Source organism: Microtus oregoni, unplaced genomic scaffold, assembly GCF_018167655.1.
Source record: "Microtus oregoni isolate MIOR12 unplaced genomic scaffold, Mior012 000043F_ref0000047, whole genome shotgun sequence".
Taxonomy (NCBI): Eukaryota; Metazoa; Chordata; class Mammalia; order Rodentia; family Cricetidae; genus Microtus; species Microtus oregoni.
Window position 1 is genome coordinate 10,481,566 of NW_024543210.1, and position 19,459 is coordinate 10,501,024.

Here is a 19,459-nt window from a genome sequence, read left to right on the forward strand (position 1 = left end):
AGCATTTGGGTCATGCCCAGGCCTTCGGAATCCTCTGGAAACTGGAGAGTCTCAGACAGCAGATCAAGTTACTACTTTTTGAGTTAAGGTGCTCCGTGCATTTGGGATAGGGACTGGGGCCGGGTCCCTACACCCCCAGAAGAAGCCTGACTGGCCCCTGCAGGGCCCTGGTGTGCCTGGTGCTGGCACAGTTTTAGGTTCCAACTGGCTCCACGTTCTGAGAATCTGTTACTACACACAGCGCTTGGCAGAGTCCAGGGTGGGACCTGCCTCTGAGCCAGGAGTTGGGTGTGGCTGGCCTGGGCATCTTTCCTTGACCTCAGTGTGACCCTGGAGTGTCAGGATTGTCAGCCTTCTTCCCAATTCATAGCCCAGGTCTGAGGCCTGGGTTCTTAGGTTTCCAGGGTCCCCTTTCCAGGCCTGCTGTTCTCATCAGGGACCCCGGAAATGCTCATTGACCCCGTGGGTACTTTGTGAACCTGAGTGCCAGTTTCTTCTTCCCTTGGCCATCTAGATTCCCTTTGAATTTGTGGGCAGGTTTTCCTATGTCTCCCCACCCTGGGCACTTCAAGGAAGTGTCTGGGCGTCATAGGGAGGCAAAGCCGCTGAACGAAGAAACCTTGGTGCTGTAGCCGATACAACAAGGTGCCTAGCAGAGGTGGCCACGTCCTCCTGTTCAGAGGGCAGGGTGTTATCATGGGGGCGGGGGCGAGGGGATCCCGAGGCGGGGAAATTGCCCTGGATTAGCTGAGTGAACCCAGGGCAGTGACCAAGGTCCTGATAAGAGGAAGAAGAAGTGCCAAAGAGAGGAGACGAGGCAGTACAGTGGAGGCCAGTCAGTGATGTGGCTGGGAGCCAAAGAGTGTGACAGTTTCCAGAACCGGAGAGGACAGGCCAGGGTCGAGTCCTCCCATCCCGGGAAGGGAGAACAGGCTGACCCACATCATGGAAGGTTCCATGGGTTCAGTCATTCGCTGTGTGGATGGAATGCTGTGCTCATCCACACTGCCCATCTCAGGCTCAAGGGTGGCACTGCAGCCCCAGAAAGCAGTTTCGGGTCAAGGTCACAGCTCTCTGTGGCCAGGCGGGTATCAGAGCTAGGCTTCTTGGCTCTCTACCATACCATAGGCCAGTGCTCCTTGGGATTTGCCATCCCGAGGTGCCTGAGGTTTGGCAGTATTTAGACAATTCTCTGAGATGGGGACAGGGCCCCGCTCTGGCCCTTGTTTGATGTAAACCCTCAAGTGCCTCCTGCTGGTGAGGCTAGTGAGGATGTTGGCTCAGCTGGGGGGGGGGGGGGCAGGGCGCACACAGCAGCTCCTGGTTTGTACTCCCCCACCTTTCATGTGGCAAGGCCTGTGGCTTAGGTGTTTCTCTGGGCCAGGGTTCCACAGAGAAACCCAGCACATGACGGTGACAGTTGGGTGGGGAAAATCTGTGTCCATGAGAAGCCCCTCTCCCCAATGTCTGTGGCTTCAGGATCCCCTCTGGTGGTCCTGTGACTAGGGGCCAGGTTGAGAGGTGTGTGGTTGCTCAGGAAGCAGTTTGGTTACGAGTGCGCAGCTTTTCTGAGTGTCAGTGCCTTGCATGCATGCTGCATACATACATGCTGTATACATGCTACATACATTCTGCATGCATGCTACGTCCAAGCAGCCCTAGCAGGTGTACCCTGAAGGCTGCTGTTAGGAAAGTGTGGGCCGACGTCTCCCTTTTAGAGCCCCTGCAGCTTGCCTTGCTCTCCAGGCCAAGACCAGGCCGGGATTCTTGCATTCTTGGGACTCAGAATTCTGCATCCAGGGAGCAGGCTGCATTGCAAGCCTCAGTAAGGTCGGCTGGTAACCAGGTTGGAGGAGGCCTATGGGTAGCTCTTCTTTATAGTCCGTCTCTTCCACTTGAGGGCCCAAAAGATTTCAATTAGATTTTCTTTACTCTAAAGAGGTATGTCAGAGCTTTGAAGGGTCAGGTCTGATACCTTCGTGGCTCACCCCAGCCCCATTCTGATTCTGCTCTGGAAACTGAAGAGTGGCTTGCACGGGCACTGTAGCCCCAGATGCCTCCTTTTCCTGAAAGAGCAATAAGGGTGAGTCACTTGCTCTGCCAGTGTGGGTTCACTAGGAAGAGCCACTTCCGGGGCCCTGGCTTGTTCAAGGTCCGAGGGGTTGATGAGTCAGGTTGCTTGTCTGTACTGAGAGAAAATAACACCTGGGCCTGCCTGCTTCCCTTGGGTGGGGCACCTAGTGTGGGCAGGGTTTTCAGGATGCTGACCTTCCAGTTAAGGGAAGGAACCCTCCTACCCCCCATCCCATAAATAAAAAAGGACATATGGCAGGTTTTAGTTTATCTGGTTTGTCTCTGGTCCTGTCCAAACAATTCATATGTTTGTACTGGCTTTAAAATTCTGTTCATATGTTGTCTTTATATCGGGCCATTTCAGTTCCTGGCACTGTTAATAGGAGGAAAATCCAAATCACAGAGCAGTCGGCAAGGAAACAGGGATTCCAGCGAGGGAACAGGCAGGCAGGTGGCTCCAGGCTGAGCCTGGTACTGTAAGTCTGGGAGGTGGGTGCTAAAGCAGCCTCGAACTTGCTGGGCAGGGGCTGTGGGCATGGAAGGCCGAAATTAAGACCAGCCTCTGGGTCCAGGGCCTCACCGCCTGCAGCCACTGGTAGTGTCAGCTGGCACCGTGACTGAAGAGCAGATGTGGACCAGGCTGGGTGCCTTAGAGAAGGGGGTCCTCTGGGGAGGGGTGAGAGAAGGATCTGGTGTTACTGGCTGCTCAGCACCTTGCAGGCTGCATTCTCACACGTGCGTGGCCAGGACTTATTAAAATTCGGGGGTGTGGAGATAGGGCATACCCCTGCTCCCTGAAGAGCAGATGTCAGTCAGGACAGGCTAGGTCAGGCTGCAGGGACGGACGTTCAAGAGGGCAGGAACATCAAAGGCCTGGCTCAAACTCATACAGAGTCCACTGTGGATTTGCCTACTCCATGTTCCCTCTGCAGTGGTTCAGTGCTGTGTTCCTTAAGCCACTGTGGTCTCTCTAGACACTGTGGTTACTTTAGATCAGGTAATTCTGTCCTGTCCATTACAGAGCCCTGTCGTCCAGATGCCTGGGACATGCTTCCAGTTGGCAGCGTCCCCTGTTCTCATGGATGGGGTTGGGGGAGGCCAGTCTCAGACTCATAGTCTTCCTGCCTCAGCCTTCCACATACTGGCTGTGGGTCCTCCTGGTGATTAGCCTCTTCCCAGACTGAGACCTTCTCACCCTTTATGTCCTCAGGTCAGGAGGACTAGTTGGAGGGTCTGGTAGTCACAACGGAATGCTGTTTCCTGAAGTACATGCCAATTCAGTTCATGTTTCGTTAGCCAAGGCAAGTACTGTGGGCGTGGCTGAGCAAGATGGGCATGAGGGATAGGCCATTGTGGCACTTAGGCGTCCAAGAGAGAGGGCTACTGCTGTGGATGGTCACCGTCCTGAACCTAGAGCTGTTCCTCTCCAAAGGAGGGACCGTCCTTCCTCTCTGCAAACCGTTAGTTCCTATTCCTTCAGGGTGCACGCTCCCTGGAGTTCTGGGGAAGGGCCCTCCCGTCATTGGTGTTCAACCGGAAGACAAGATTATGAGTTTGAGTAGACCTCTGCCCCAAACTTACTAGTGCAGATTTTATCAAGAAAGCGAAAATTGCCCCTAGGCACAGGCTTTTTAATAACATTTAAATTATTAAACTTTTCAACTCTTATTGTTCCCTTTCCCGTATTGTTGAAAGTAAATGAATTTGCTCATGACAAAAAACGAGGACGTGGCTCTAGGTCATCCACTGCTGTGCTGTTGTGGTCCCCCGTCCCCCACTGAGCACTGTAGCCTGGGCCCCTCTGACCTGCCTTCCGAGGACCCAGATGTTGACACTGTCCTACAGTCTCAGTGTCTAATGTGACCATCGTGTGACCCCACCATGGAAAGACTTGGGCGCCCGCCTGATGTTCCATCCGCCCGCTGTTAAGGATGCAGTGAAAGAGAAGTCTGCCTCCTCTCTAGCCCCTCCTCCCAGCTGCCCTTGCCCTTGACCTGAAGCCTCGCTGAGATCATTTTCTTGTGGTACTTAGGATTCATTTTGTGTGCACAAGTACCCATTCTCCAGGACATTGCTCTCCACAGAGCTGTGTGAGGCACCCGGGGTTTCTGCGCCCCCAGGCTCTCCTGTGGCCTTGGAGTTGTCCCTGCAAGGTCCTGCCTGCCTGGTCCTCTCTGCTGCCTTGTGCTGTTTCTTCAGTGGCATCTGGCTTCTCGGTGGCGCGTCTCCTTTCATGTAGTCTGCTCTGGTCTTCTGCACTCACGGACAGTTTGACAGCTGGCATCCCGGAGCCCGCAGCATTCATACGCCTGTGTCTGGGTGATGCCGTGGGATGGGGGAGTCACTCCACGGCCAGATCCCTAGTTTCTCTCCCCTCCCCTGACTTTCATAGTCCTCTCTTCTCCCACTCTTTGTGGTCATGACTTCCTTTCTGAACTTTCTGGTTGCAGCAGGATTTCAGAGTCTACACCTTGGGACTTCCTGATGAAGAATTGAATTGAGTCCGACAGGTTATTTCCCTTGAGGTAAAAGCAGTAGGAGAAATGGTTTCTATGAACCTCCCTGCCTCGCCTCTTCTCTAGTCCACAGAGGGCTTAGGGGCTCAAGATCTGTTGCCCAGAGGATGGAAGTTTTTCTTGCCTCTCTGGGGTTGTGTCGCACCAGTTTGGGAAACTTTCCTGAGCCTTTGAGCATCATCCTGTCCCAAGTTTAAGTAAAGGGGTAGTCCGGGCCCCCTCCTTGTGGGCCTGCATGTTGCCAGTGAACAGGGAAGGGCCTGTGGTGTGTGTGCGTGTGTGAGCGCGTGCGTGCATGCGTGCGTGCGTGTGTGTGTGTGTGTGTGTGTGTGCGCTTGTGTCCTGAGGGGACACTCTATCAGTCCCCAAGTCCCCATTTGTCTTCCCCCCTTTTTTGTCCTCCTTCCTAGAGCTCTGAGCTGGATGACCTGCTGGGGCTCTTAGGGGAGCTTGGCCCCTTTGTAAGATTTCGGTCAACCAGACGTTCTCAGTTGCTTTCTTGTGGTGTGCATCCCATCTGTTTTAAAGTTAGAGACCTCCCCATCTCTTTGAAAGGATTGGGGTGATGTAAAATGAGGCCCGATGGGAAGTGACTACAGATGTCTCAGCAGGTAAGGACCACATGTTGAGATCATCTGGATATGAGCAGATTTCCCCATGGGAATCTTGACCATAGGGAGACAAAAGGCTGTGGAGAAACTGGTCCTACCAGGTGTAAGTGATGTGTGCCCATGACATCTGCCTTTCCCATCAGGTCCATGTTTTGTTGAGATTTGAGAACCCACCTTGAGCAGCTTTATTAGGCTGTGTGACCTGGGCCAGGTTCCCTCGCTCAGGACAGTAGCTATAGTTTTCTTCTCTCTCCAGTTGTGCTGGAATGATCTGGGAAGGAGACAGGTTCTCAGGTTGCTGAACCTCCTCCTGATGCGGTGTGTCCCCTTGCCTTGGGCATGTGTGGCCTGAGGCCTTGATCTGGGAAGGAGACAGGTTCTCAGGTTGCTGAACCTCCTCCTGATGCGGTGTGTCCCCTTGCCTTGGGCACAGGTGGCCTGAGGCCTTGTTGCCATGTATCTGGCCTCTGCCTTGTGCGGTCATGGGAGCAGGTGACACTGGCTGTCATTCCGTCAGCAAGTACAGGGAGATGGAATGAGAACCCCCGTGCTTTCAACCATAGCATTCTCTCATTGGGTTCTTTGGGGCCAGCTTCTGTTGGAGCCTAGGGCTGAAGGGAAGGGTTAGCCACATGTTTCCTCTGGCTGATCCAGATGGTTACAGTGGTCCTCAGCCCTGCTGTCTGCTGGTTCCTCTGTTGGCCCTCGGGAGGCATTTGCTAAGTGGCAAACATGTAAGAAGTGAGGACGATGACCTCTGCTGAGGGAGATCCTGCCTGCTTCCTGAGGCTGCGAGTACCCAGGCTGGCTGTGGCATTTATTGTGCCAGGGCTGGGAGCTAAGCTGCTTTTCCATATTTATAGCTCTACTGGACATCAGCCCTTTATGGACAGCTGTTGGCGGGTGGGCACCAGAACTTGGCCAGGGGCGCAGTTTTTAATTTTACTCAGTCCCTGTTTAAAGGAGTCTAGGTGAGTGAACCGTAGGTCCCCGGTTCTTCCTGGACCCCAGCCTTCTCTGGGCCCTTTCCTTGGTAAAATACACACATGGGCTGCTTCAGTTCCTGCGGGCCTGGTTTGACTCTTTCTTCCTGAGCGACAGCAGGGGCTAAGGGCTGGAAGAATGGGAATCCAGGTTCATGGGTGTGTTGTGTGAGTGTGTGTAGGAGGACTCGAGTGAGCTGAGTCCTGAAGGTTGGGGATGGCAAGTGCACACTCTGGAGAGGGATAAGACAGCCCTGTGCGCCCCACCCCAGGGAGGCGGGGCCTAGCTGGGCTTGCAGTAGGAAATGCGAGGCAGGTCATTGAAGGAAGGTGGGTAGCCAGCAGGGAGCCTGAGTGTGGCGCGCTCTGGAAAGATGTACACAGAACCCGTGAACTCAGATGGGGCGAGTGAGATGGATAGTTGGCCGTGGGACTGTGTGGGAAGGTGGTGGAGAAAGATGGAGGACGCAAAGCCCAGGCTAATTCCACAGTGAGAGAAAACATATTTGTCTTCCCGAGTCTGGCTTATTTCATTTAGCACAGTGATCCTTAGTTCCATCCGCTTCCCTGCAAACGCCATAGTCGCTTTCCTCTTTACAGCAGGCTAAAATTCCACGGATGTGTCTCTTCATGCGTTACTCTATGGGCAGAGCTTCAGTCTGGTCCCATACCCTGCCTTGTGTGTGAATGCTCAGCAGTAAACATGGGCATGCGGGAACGTCTGTGGTGTACTGACATTATGGAGGGGTAGATGAGGGGAAGAGGAGGGGACAGTGCAGCCTCCATTTACAGGTAGTGAGGGCAGTCGGATATGCCTGACATGGAAGCAGGAGGGTGGGGAGGAAGGTGACCAGCAAGGGGCCGGCATGAAGAAGGAGTAAGAACAAAGGATAGTGATGTATATGTATTAAGTGTCCTGGTGAAGCCTGTTTCTTTGCATGTTAAAAATTAGTAATAAACCAGGTGGCAGTGATGCACACCTTGAATCCCAGCACTTGGGAGGCAGAGGCAGGCGGATCTCTGTGTTTGAGACCAGCCTGGTCTTTCGAATGAATTCTAGGACAGGCTCCAGAGCTACACAGAGATACCCTGTCTTGAAAAACTAAAAAAAAAAAAAAAAAAAGGGCTGGTGTGGCGGTGCACGCCTTTAATTCCAGCACTTGGGAGTCAGAGACAGGTGGATTGCTGTGAATTAAAGACCAGTTTGGTCTCCATAGCAAGTTCTAGAGCTGCACAGTGAGTTCCTGTCTGAAAAACAAAACAGATAAACTCAAACTGAGAAAAATCTTGGAGTTTTGTCAGGTAGCGTAAGCACCCCTCCCCCAAACCCAAATACCTCCCCCAACCAAGTTAAGGATGAGAGGGATATGGGTTTGCTAGAGACCAAGGATGGTAGGAAGGGCCAGGAGTGGAGAAATGCAAGTGGGAAAGTGGTTAGCTGGTGATAGGCAGACCTGTGGCCCAGACCAAGGCATTCAGAAAGTGGCTAGCTGGTGATAGGCAGGCCTGTGGCCCAGACCAAGGCATTCAGAAAGTGGCTAGCTGGTGATAGGCAGACCCGTGGCCCAGACCAAGGCATTCAGAAAGTGGCTAGCTGGTGATAGGCAGGCCTGTGGCCCAGAACAAGGCCTTTGGATCATGGTGAATGTTTTGGGGTTCTATCTGTGATAGTTGAGGGAAACAGGGGAGTCTTGGGGCTGTCCAGGCCAGAGGTTTTATTGCTGAAGACTCAGCCTGGCTCAGAGTTAGAGGGCTCGGGAGACTGATAGTGGTTGCCAGCTTTACAGGATTCCAGCCCAGTTTCCCTGGGAATCAGCTGTCTCTTCTAGGTTGTGAAGAGAACTGGGGGCTCAGGGCTCAGTAACCTTGCCTTCGAAAGGAGGTCCTTTAAGGCTGCTGGCCAGAGAGGCCTGAGCGTTGAGTGTGCCGCTCTCTCGGTCAGTCCCACTCTTGCTCTCGGCTGGCTGTGGGGTGGTTTGGCGAGGATGCTTCTGCTGGCCGCAGTAACACCTGTCTTCTTTGTTTTCTCCACAGGAAGCGAGGGATAGAGGTTGTGCAGGTGAGTACAGATTACATCTCCACGTTTCTTCTGTATGGTGACCTCAGCACGCTTAATCTGTCTTCTTGAGAGTTTGGATGGTCGGCCGCTTTTTATGGGTGCCTGGATTGTGACATCCCGTCGAGATCTGGCAGCTTCTGTCCCCAGCTGGGTCCAGACTCAGGCTGGTGGCTGCCAGCGTTTGGAGAGTTTACAGTGTGAGGAATAGACAGGGCTGGGAGTCCTGGGGATCATGGCACTTGGGTTGGTGTTAGGAAGGGCGAGGGGACAGTAATGACTGGCTGTGTGTCCTGCCATCCTGTCCTCTGCTCAGTCTTGGGCTCCTTGGCTGGAGAAGGAAGAAGGCTGGATGGGGGAGAATGAACGATGGGAAGGGAAAGAGAGTACAGACAAATGAAGGAGGGCCAGAGAAGAATGGGGGGATGGCCCTGAAGTGGCTATCCAGGCGCCACTGCAGCCGCCTCAGGAAGGTTGGCAGGTTCGATCTCTCCGAGAGAGCTTGGGCATGGGATTACCTTTTGATATTCTGGTAAAAGACCTTGGCCCTTACGGTCATATCTTTCCAGGCATGGTGGAGTGGTGTTTACCTCCATGTAAGCCCAGAAATACAGACCCACAGTGAAAGGCAGGTTATGACAGGTGCACCAAGCTGTGCCTGATTCCCTGTGTCGCCTTCACCGTCCCTGTCCAAGATGAACCTGACTGTCCTGGTTCTAGGCTGTCCGCCCTCCCGTTTGCTTTGATAGCTGTTTCTGCCTGCCCTGCAGAGAGCGGGTCACCCAGGATGGGGACCTGACCAAGGTTGATGGCAGACATCTAAAGGAAGCGTCAAGAAAGCCTGTTGCAGAGTACTTAGAGCCCTGGTTTTTTCAGTTTCAGGAGGCCCCTGCTCAGCAGCTGTAGGAAAGGGTTTCCCCACCCAGACAGGCTCTTCCCTGGCATGCCTGAGATCTCTATACTCTGGCGGGGGGTGGAGCGGGAGCCTGGAGCTGTGACTTAGCAGGTGCCAGGCAAAAGGGCTCTGAAAGCTTTCAAGATGTGTCTGTTGTTCATTTGGGTGATGATTTGAGGGGAGGAGTGGCGGCTGGGGAGAGAGTGAAGCCAAACCGGGTGCTTTCTACGCTGGCCTCTCCCCGCACCTCCTCCTGGCGTCCCGGAGAGTCGCGAGAACTCTGCAAGAAGCTGGAAGCCAAATATCTTGGCTTGGTTTCCTGAATCAGCTGGGCTTTTGTGCACCACATCCCAGTGAGAGGTAGGCAGGGCGCCAGTCACTGGGTTAGGTGAGAGTGAGTTAGAGGATTAGGGGGACCATACCCCACCCCCTCAGCATCCATCTCCTTTGTCAGGTCCTGATTTTATGGGAGGGGGGTATCTCACGATGTTGTAGCCTTTGGAGACGACAGCTGCTTGGTGGTGAAGTGAGGATGAAGTTTGTCTGGCTAGCCTGTTTGCTCTGTGGTCATCTTTCTGTGTTAGTGCATGACCGGTTTACAAGCTACTGCCCTCCTGGTGTTGCTGGTCTTTCACTATTGTCTAAATGGGGGTCCAGGACCTAAGCATGAGGAACCTGGGCAAGATCCTGCCTGTTTATCCAGGTCCCAGAAGTCATTTCTCTTTCTGTTATCTCTTGGCAACTGCAGCAGCATCAGTGATGGACATTTATGGGGACTGTGGTGTACCCAGGAAGTGGCCCTTTGTTCTAAAGGAGCTTTGGTGTGTAACCTTTACCAGGCGTGGGTGTGCGCGCGTAGTGTGCAGCAGCGAGAATTAGCAGATTGCCTCAGCTACTCCTGCCAGGGAAGTGTCTCTGGAGATGAGGAGCAAGGCAGCCTGGGCTCAGGTTCTGGCTGTGTGGTGAGCCTGCCAGTCCACACGACGGGGCAGTCAGCAGACCTGTCCCAGGATCATGGAGGACTGAGTCAGTCCAGGTGACAGGCCTGGCACTGGGCCTGGCAGGCAGAGGCTGGTGCCCTGAAGACCTGTGCCCAGTGTGGGACCACAGGACACAGCCCTCCGTCATCAAGGGAGGCAGCAGGTCGTTGTAACCCCTGGCGGTAATGACTGGAGGTGGATCCATGGTGCTAGTAACAAAAGTGAAAGAGGGCCCGGTGGAGTTGGCTGCTGGCTGGCTCACGGGTGATGATTCATCTCCCCTCCCCGTGAGTTTTAACACTTGTTCCTATAAAAACTGAAAACTGGAGATAGAATTAAAACTCTAGCAGTTGGGAAGATTCATTGGTGGTTGCGGGAAATGACTTTTTAAAAAGTCCCATCCATCTCCTCAAGGTTGCACGTCTAATAAAGTTTTCTTTTTATGCATATCATTTGTTTTGAGCATATGTTGGTCATGTCGATCAGTTACTGATAATGATTTAGTTCGGAGGAAACTTGTGCTGTATGTGAGAACTTTATGACCGTACAGAAAGCCTTTGAAGGGGGAACAATTATGTACATAGCTCAGCAGTGTGGTAGAAAAACACGTGAGAAACTTTCCGTATAAAATACCCTGACAGCTTAGCCATCTCCAAGGGAAGAGGATTGGAAATTAGTCTAGAAGAAAAAAGAGCAGTTTTTGGTTTCGAGCTGTCTGAGAAGGCCCTGATTATGTAACCTGGAAATAGATGACGGTGGACTGCAGATCACCAGGGTATTTAGACCATGTTGGACCATTTAAAAGAGAAATAGTAACAGTTTTATTTTCTAATGTTAATATTTATATCATGTTGGATATGACATCCTCTGCAAGTATTTAAACTTATGGGACATTTCAGATGTCAGCTTAAAAACGTGCCGATGGAGACAGTTTTAAACATTAATTTTGGGGTTTGGTTTGAAGGCTGTTTACATCTCAGATCCAGGTACTTCCTCAGACAGGGATGGCGACAGGCCATCGAGAGGCTCTGCAGGTCCTCCCAGGGGGACTGGTGAGCTGTCCTTGGCTGCCTGGCCTCTCCTGATCTGATTTACTGTGAGTTCTGCCACTCTCTGTTCAGGTTAGCTCGGGAGGGGGAGGAGGCTGCCCGTGTGCCCCATGTGGGTCTCAGGAGGAGCAGGAGCCTGCTTTGTGTTAGTGCGAGGCACTGGGCAGGACCCAAGGGATGAGTACAAGATGAGGACTGAACAGGCATTGCTCTCTGTTTGACAGCCTGGACACCTGTGTGGGCCAGTCTACAGTAGGTGACCAGGGGCCCAGAGGGGCAGAGATATTGGGACCTTCACCCCATCTGTCAGGAAGTCTTCCAGGGAAGGAGCCTGACTGGTGGGGGTTAGTTGTATGCCCTATCTCAGTAGGGTCTGTCTGAGAGGCATGGTCCAAGCCCACAGACCCATCAGGACTTGTCTACCCCCACCCCCATTCTGAAAGGTTCTAACATAGTCAGATAGATGCTAAACTGGCCAGGTGCTAAGTACGGAGCGGAGACAGCCTCTGGGGACGGAGGTTACTGGATTCAGGGTGGGTCTTGGGCTTCTCTGAGGGCTCATTAGAAACCTTGTGTTTCTTTGGTCCGGTCTGTGGCTAGTTCAGGAGAGGCACTTTTCTCTGCAGGATTTCATTACCCCAAACTCAGTGGAGCAAGACCCGAGAAGACCCTGCCCACCTGCAGCTGGCGTGCTGGCAAAGCCCCTGTCCCAACAGAAGCCTGGCTTCCACCCCACGGGTCTGTTAGCCTGGGCTGTTATTTTCAAATGCAAATGAGTGAGCCACAAGTGTGAAAAGTACAGTAGCCAATTGTAGATTCCTCCTTCCAAATTCTTGGCAGATTCAGACATTGTGAAACCTCGTCTTGGGGCAGCCACTGTTTGCCAGGCTGGCAAGTAAGTTTTCCCCAGATGGGAGCAGGGCCTCTCTCCGAGTCCTTCCCGAGCCATCACCCACTTGAGATACTTAATTTATTTTTTAAATGTGTCTGGGTGTTTTGCCTGTACCTATGTCTGTGCGCCACATGCATACAGTGGCTGTGGAGGCCAGAAGAGGGCATTGGGTATCCTGGGACTGTAGCTACAGATGGTTGTGAGCTACCACGTAGGTGCCAGGAACTGAACTGGGGTCTTCTGGAAGAGCAATCAGCCTGCCCTCAAAGCTGGTGATAACCTCTTGATGAGGAGTGATTGAGGCCTAAGTGTTATGAGACATTATTAGGTTGGCATCATGGGACATAGAATAGCCTGCATCCAGACTTGGAGGCTGGGAAAGGTGTCTGTTGGGGATTAGTAGTCTAGGGAGATTGGGCTTTGGGTCCTGAGGGGGTGGGCAAGAGGCTGAAGAGAATGGGAGAGTCCAGATCACCGAGGAGCTGGGTGAACTTTGGTGGGGGCAGCGTCTGGGCACTGAGGGGCATCGGATGGGAAAGAAGTGCACTGTGGTTGAGGTGGGGAGAAGAACTCCCTGGAGGGCACAGGGAGGTTCTTAGGAAAGAGCGGGTCTCTAGCAGGAACCTGGGGTTACAGCCTGTTAAGGGGAGATGCAGGCTGGCTGTAGTTACTATGGCAACAAAGGGCGGTAGGCCAGGTGGCAGATGTGGTACCCGAATGGCCCCCAGGTGTTCCTTGTTCCTAGGTTCCAGGGTTCCAGGGGCAGGAGGAAGGACAGCCAGGGAAGAAAGGATGATGACAGGCAGCTGTGCTGAATTCAGGGGACAGAGTTCTCCGATTCAGCAAATGTTTTTTTTCATTGTTTGGTTTGGTTTTTTGAGACAGGGTTTTTCTATGTAGCTCTGGAACTCACTCTGTAGACCAGGCTGGCCTCGGACTCAAAGAGATCCGCCTGCCTCTGCCTCTAATGCTGGAACTAAAGGCGTGCGCCACCACTCCCTGGCTCAGCAAATGTTACTCGTAGAATGTTTTTGCCTAGTTTCGGGTGTATTTTAATAGGTTTATTAAAGGTACAGATTTGTCAGCCCAGTTAGGTTTCCTCTGCTGTTTCATTCTCTCCAGTGTCCCCAAGTGCCAGGCCGTGTTTCCAGATGAAGGAGATGCCGTTCCTTCAGCTCTTCCCTTTTCCCCGTGCTCTGGAGCTCATTTCAGTCTCTTCCCGTAGAGCAGGAAAGAGCCTGTGGGAAGCTTCTGGTCACCCCCATTGTAAGTAGTGACTTTCTGGGGACCACCTGACCACAGCTGACCCTCAGCAGACCAGTGCCTCCAAGGATGACCACCACAGGCCTGGGATGTTGGCATTGAACAAGAAGGTCCATGCGGCCATCAGAGGCCAGTAACGGACAAGATCTGGCTCTCTGAGGAGGTCTAACCCTGGGCCATATTTTCTGCCAGTTTGATTTCTGGGTGTGGGATTTCAGCTTCTTCCTCTTTAAAAGAGGTCGATACTTGGCACCCTGACAAGTGCTGGAGGAATAGGAGTCACTTTACGTCACCTTCGCAGTGAACACGGTGGCCTGTGAAGGGGCAAATGTGTTTTGGAAGAAGCTGGGCTGCCTCACCAGAGGGAACTTTTGAATTTCTAATTATTAAGGATTTTAGCTTGCCAATTTTTTAAGACAAATTTTATGTGTTTTTTTTCAGTGAAGGTATGAATTATTTTTTTATAAATGCAGAAAATTATTTTTACTCAGCTACTTATTTGGATATGTTAAGTAACAAATTTATGATCATCATTATGTTTTTTTTAATAATGACACATGGGGTGGAAATGTTATGTAAATTAGTGTCTGTTTGTACCAGGTTTTTGTAGCCATAAAAAAAAATTCTTATTTTGGAAGACCTTTAATAGCAGCACGGTGGAACAAGGGGCAGGCAGATCTCTGTGAGCTCAAGACCAGTCAGGGTTACGTAGTGAGACCCGGTCTCCATAAACAGAACAAAACAAAAAAAATCCCATCTTGGAAGACAGTGTGAGAACATTCTAAAGATGGCTGCTGAGTGGTGTTAGCATTTGCCAGGCAGCTTCTGTTCTAGTTGGGGTGTTTGTGTGTGTGTGCATGAGTGTGCGTGTGCATGTGTGTGCGTGTGTGCGTGTGCGTGTGTGTTTTGCTGAGGATGGACACGTCCTAGCAAATGCCCTGCTGCTGAATTAATTACCCACCATGCAACCAACTTTATCTTAGCCCTGCTTTCCCAGGCTTCCTGGAAGGGACGCGTACAGTCCTGAGTGGTCCTGAGTGGCTAGCAGGTTTCAGCTCTGTCTAACCTTTCTGTTCTCCAGCCTCAGACTCACTGAGTCACCAGGAGAAATCCTTAAAACAGAAAAGCTCTGCTTCCACTGTCCAGATGGGAGAAGGTGGCTAGGGAAGCAGGCTCCCTGTGCCTGCCTTGTCTGCATTCACAGGCATCCGGAACCCAGGTCTTCCTATGCTACGCTGAGCTGAGCTGGGACTGGGCGTCCACAGGATCTACTTGCCCCTGGTCTGCTGTCAAAACTGTCCTTGAATGGAGTGTGGCAAGCAAGTGCATCATATAAGACTGAAGAGAAGCAAAAGGGGAAATAGAAAGGGACGGAGGGAGCATTTGGAAGAGGCGGAAGCAAGGGTATGTTGGAAGGTGGCCTCCAGTTCTGGGGTGAAGTCACTATTCTAAAGTGGTTCTTGAGGTGCCATCCACCATTACTGGAACTGTGGGAGGCATTGAATGCCCCAGCCCCATCTGAGTCTGTGATCTTGGTGCATCCTGCAGCTGGAGACATTTGGTGCAGAGCGTATGAAGCCACATGGGACTGGGGCACCATTATGGTGAGCACAGGGGCAGACCTTCCACTAAAGGAATGGTGAATTGATGTGACAGCTGTCTGTCACAGTTGCAGGCAGGAGGCATGCATGCATGCATGGTCTTCTGCTTACCTCCAAACAACACCAAGTACCTTGTCTTTCTATTGAGTAGGAAGGCTGCATCTCCCTCCCCAGCCCCGCTGCTATTTCTCTGTGTGCCTTCAGAGCTGCTCAGGTATCCTCCTGCCTGTGACCCCTCCCTGCTTCTCCTGCAGATGGAACTGCCTCTTAGTTGTCTTCCTGAGGCTGGAAGTTGATGGTCTGGGAAAGCTGCTGGGTCCAGCCTGTGCGCTGTGCTTGCAGGATGGGTGACTAGAGAGTCAAGCCATTGCCAGCACTGGTTGTTTAGCAGCAGTTCTAGATTCTTCTCGCACTTCTGAGTAGTGTGTTCATGTTGGATGGATTTCTGGAAGTAACCTTACTGAGTTTGAGGCGTTTAGACCCTAAGGTGCCACAGTGGCATGGTTTGCCTGCATTCTGAGTGCTCCCCCCACAGTGTGTACCACAGTGTCCCTCATTGCCTGGGTCTGTACTAGAAGTAGGGCACTAGGCAGCCCAGGGAGGCCCAAGGCGGTTCTAGGATGGCTTGTGGTCACCCTCTCAGCATCTTGCCTCTGGGTAATGACCTTGATGGAGCACACATTTTTTGCTGTGGCATAAAGATCCATGTAAATTTATTCAGGTCCTCATATATAGTTCAGATAGGCTTATAAAATTGTCATTTGTGTTTTAAAATGAGGAAACAGAAAAGGCAAGTAGTTGCCTCAGGTTGTGGGGAGGGGAAGGAGGAGAAGTTGTTGAAGGCAGTCGGTAAGATTCTAGTTTTGTTTATTATCATGTTTAAAGCTTTCTATTATGGGAAAACCACACAGCATTCCAAAGTTGGGAGGGCATAGCCTAACGCGTCTCATACGCCTTCCCCAGAGCTTGCGCGTGTCCACATATGGCCAGCATCACTTCAGGGAGACCTCCCTGCCGCCAGGTTTCTATGCTGTCTCAGTGTCCTGTCACATCATCTAGAGATGTTCTGATAGAGACTGAGACTTGTCCTGCCCTCCTGGGAAGTCGATTGGAAAGGGTGGGCTGCCAGGTGGCCAGGCTGTATCCCACTCCTCCTGCTTCTGCCTCTGCCTCTGGGAGGCGAGGAGAGGATGGTGCCCAGCTGTAGAGTCTGGGCCTTTGGAGTGGTACTCAGACTTGTGGCTGGAGCCACTGGGCCCAGAAGGCTTGTTTGCCATGATATCTCTATAGGAGCGCTTGCTGTCACAGAGATGTGGCCACAGCAAATGTGCACATTTATTTTGGGATCTTTCCCCCAGCATTTAGCTGGGATTATAGACACATGCCACTACACCAATGAATTCAGATTATTATTTTAAAAAATTATTTTCAGGGGGGCTGGAGAGATGGCTCAGAGGTTAAGAGCATTGCTTGCTCTTCCAAAGTTCCTGAGTTCAATTCCCAGCAACCACATGGTGGCTCACAACCATCTGTAATGGGGTCTGGTGCCCTCTTCTGGCCTGCAGGCATACACACAGACAGAATATTGTATACATAATAAATAAATAAATAAATATTAAAAAAAATTATTTTCAATTTACTAGGTGTGTTTGTGTAGTGTGTGTGTGTGTGTGTGTGTGTGTGTGTGTGTGTGTGTGAATGCAATGCTGGTGTGCCAGGGAGTGCTTGTAGAGGTCAGAACCCAGATCTCAGGAGTTAATTCTCTCTTACTGCCTTGTGGAGTTGTTGGGCCTGAGCATAAGCCCCTGCACCCACTGAGCCATCTCTCAGGTTCCTTAATTAATTAATCATGCTATATTTACTGAGAGCTCACACGCTTGTGCATGTGCGTGTGTGTATGCTCACTCACATGTATATATGTATGTGTGTAAATCAGGGCCTTAAGTAACTGGGGCTGGCCTTGAACTCTGATCCTCCTAAGTGGAGATTACAGGTGCGCACCACAGTACTTGTCTTGAGTTTGCAAGTTTAGCCTTTTCCACATTAGTGTAGGCTGGCTCAGGTAGCACAATGTCCTCCACGTTGTCACCTGACCCTTAGACTCCACTGCTGGCTTTGTGTATTTCAAAGCCAGTGCTTTTCTGCGGTCCCGTTGCGCTGGGGCATTGTGGTCCCTTGCCTGCACTGGGCCCTTCTACTGCACGGCTATTAGGTGTCCCTTCTCAAACAAGCCCCGTGTTGTTACTGTTTGCCATTGTGCCAGGGCATAGAGTGCAAGGGGTCAATGAAACCCTTGTAGTTGATCCTTGCTCCAGGAAACCCAGCTCCAGTCCCAGCCACATGTGTGCCTTTAAACACACTGTACAGAGCCCTAGTGTCCCTGAGTCTCCCTGAGACATGCCCTGTTCTCCAGACATTCTGCTCTTGCAGCCGGCCACATCTGCCCCTCTCCCATCCGGTGGGCACACGTTGTTCCGTCAAAACAAGGCTCACAGTCACCAGCTCCTTAAAGCCTTCTTGGGCTTTCCCTTTCCAGGGAGCTACCCCGAGCACCCAACCTTGCAGGCATCTGAGCTCTCTCATCTCAGGGTCTCATCAGGCTAGGGGCTTTCCCTGCCCTTTTCTGTAAGTTCTGTAGGAATATGGGTTACATCTTGTTCTTCTGGGGGTTTTGGCTGCCTAGTGTACATTCTGGCATTTAGGAGCATTTTGCCAAGAAATCTTTGGAAATCAGCAGGAAACTAATTTAATATTACAGAAATAATGACTGGAGACCGTCCTCACTGTCTTATTCCCTCAGAGTGGTTACCATTGCCTTCTGCTTTCCTGTACTTTACTAACTTATTCTTTTCCCCTTTCCCTCTCTGGTTCTGTAACACCTATTTTATGGTTTCAAACTTGAGGCTTTCAGGGTTACCACGCTGGTTGTGGGGAAGGTACCTTTCATTGCTGGGTTTAGTGGTGATGCATCTGTGTGCCATGGAAGCTGCGTGATCTATACTTGGTGGTGTATGTAGCCTGCTGTTGGGCGAAGCTTGCTGTTGCTTTCCTGGGCATGGGCTGATGTATGTTTGGCATCATTTTCAAAGATCCGTCATTTGGGAGACTGATTCCAGAAACGCCGGTGGGTACCAGAATCCCCTGTAAATAGCATATAGTGTTTGCACGTAACCAGTGCACTCCAGCCGTCTCTGCCTGCCTATCACATCTAGTGCAGTGTAAACACGATGTCGGAAATAAGGAATAGGAACAAACATAGTCTGTTTGTCGTAAGCATGCTTGTAATATTCTTTCAAATATTTTTGATCTGAAGTTTGGATCTCGGATGCAGAACCTTCCAGGCACAGAGAGTCAATTGCATACATGAACTGGAAATAATTTTCTTTCTTTAAAACTTTTTTTTTAATGTGTGTGTTTGCCTGTATGTATGTATGTACACCTTATGCGTGCAGTGCTTCTCGTGGCCAGAAGAGTGCATAGAGTTCCCTGGATGTGGAGTGACAGATGATTGTGAACCACTTTGTGGGTGCTGGGAGCTAAACCCAGGCCCCCCGCAAGAGCAGCCTGTACTTTTAACCGCAGATCCATCTCCTTAGTCCCCATTTTCTCTCTTCTTTTACAGTACTAACTTGTGAGGTAAATAGCCATTTAATTGTTCTCGGAAAGGGGTGGCTGAGTTTTTGCAGTCTAGAGTGGCAAGGTTTCTGGTATTTTGCGTGTTTTACTTTTTACCTCCTCCTCCCAAGGAAACTCTAGTAAATAAGGTGGTTACAGGCAGCGACAGGAGAACACCTCCGCTATGAGAGCACACAGGGCAGTTCTGAGCCTCCTGGCAGCTAGTGCGTATGGGAAAATGGAATTAGTTACCATGGTGAAAGTCCCCAGGAGGGAGAATAAAAACCTTGGATAGGACTTTGGTGCTGGCACATGCCTATAATCCCAGAAATCGGGCGGTGGAAGTGGGGGGGATTGTAAATTCCAGGCCAAACAAACAAACAAACAAACAAACAAAATGACAGGCTCTTTCCTCAGCACGTGGAAGAACCATGTAAGTGTTACAGAGAGGAAGTTTTAACCTGGGGAGGAAAAGAAACTAGAAACAGGAGACGGTAGCCAGAGCCCATCTGGTCCCAGCCTCACTCTCCTGCTCTGTCTGGCCAGCTGCAATTCTCCAACGTCCTGCATCTCCAAAGCTCTTCTAGGGGGACTGGTAGGATTGTCTTCAGCTGTCAGTAGGGAACTAGACATGTCAGTGACCAAAGAAAACATGATGCATTTGTCTCCCACTCTAAAGATGCCAGATCTAGACAGCACAGAGCTGTGGGGGCTCCAGAGTGCTACACCGTTGTCTGTGACATCCCACCCTCACTGCTGGCCTTGTGTGGCTTCCTGTTGTTGGAGCAGCGGCCACTGTTTGTTCTCACTCTGAGCGGAGGAGGCAGTGTGGGAATAGGCCCCCACTGAGCACTCACCCAAACCTGTTTTCATTTGGTTGCCTTCCCAGAAGTCCCTGTGTTACTGCTTCTGCCCATGCCTGGGT

General features: G+C 51.4%; 1 protein-coding gene across 2 annotated transcripts in view; it reads left to right on the plus strand.

Moving 5' to 3' along the window:
* Positions 1-19,459, plus strand: part of Itpk1 (inositol-tetrakisphosphate 1-kinase) — a 132,465-nt gene that overhangs the window by 23,198 nt on the left and 89,808 nt on the right. For both annotated transcript variants that reach the window (XM_041633385.1, XM_041633386.1), the window contains exon 2: positions 8,218-8,242. In XM_041633385.1, coding sequence (XP_041489319.1) covers positions 8,218-8,242 — 25 coding nt within the window. The remainder of the gene's footprint in view (positions 1-8,217; positions 8,243-19,459) is intronic.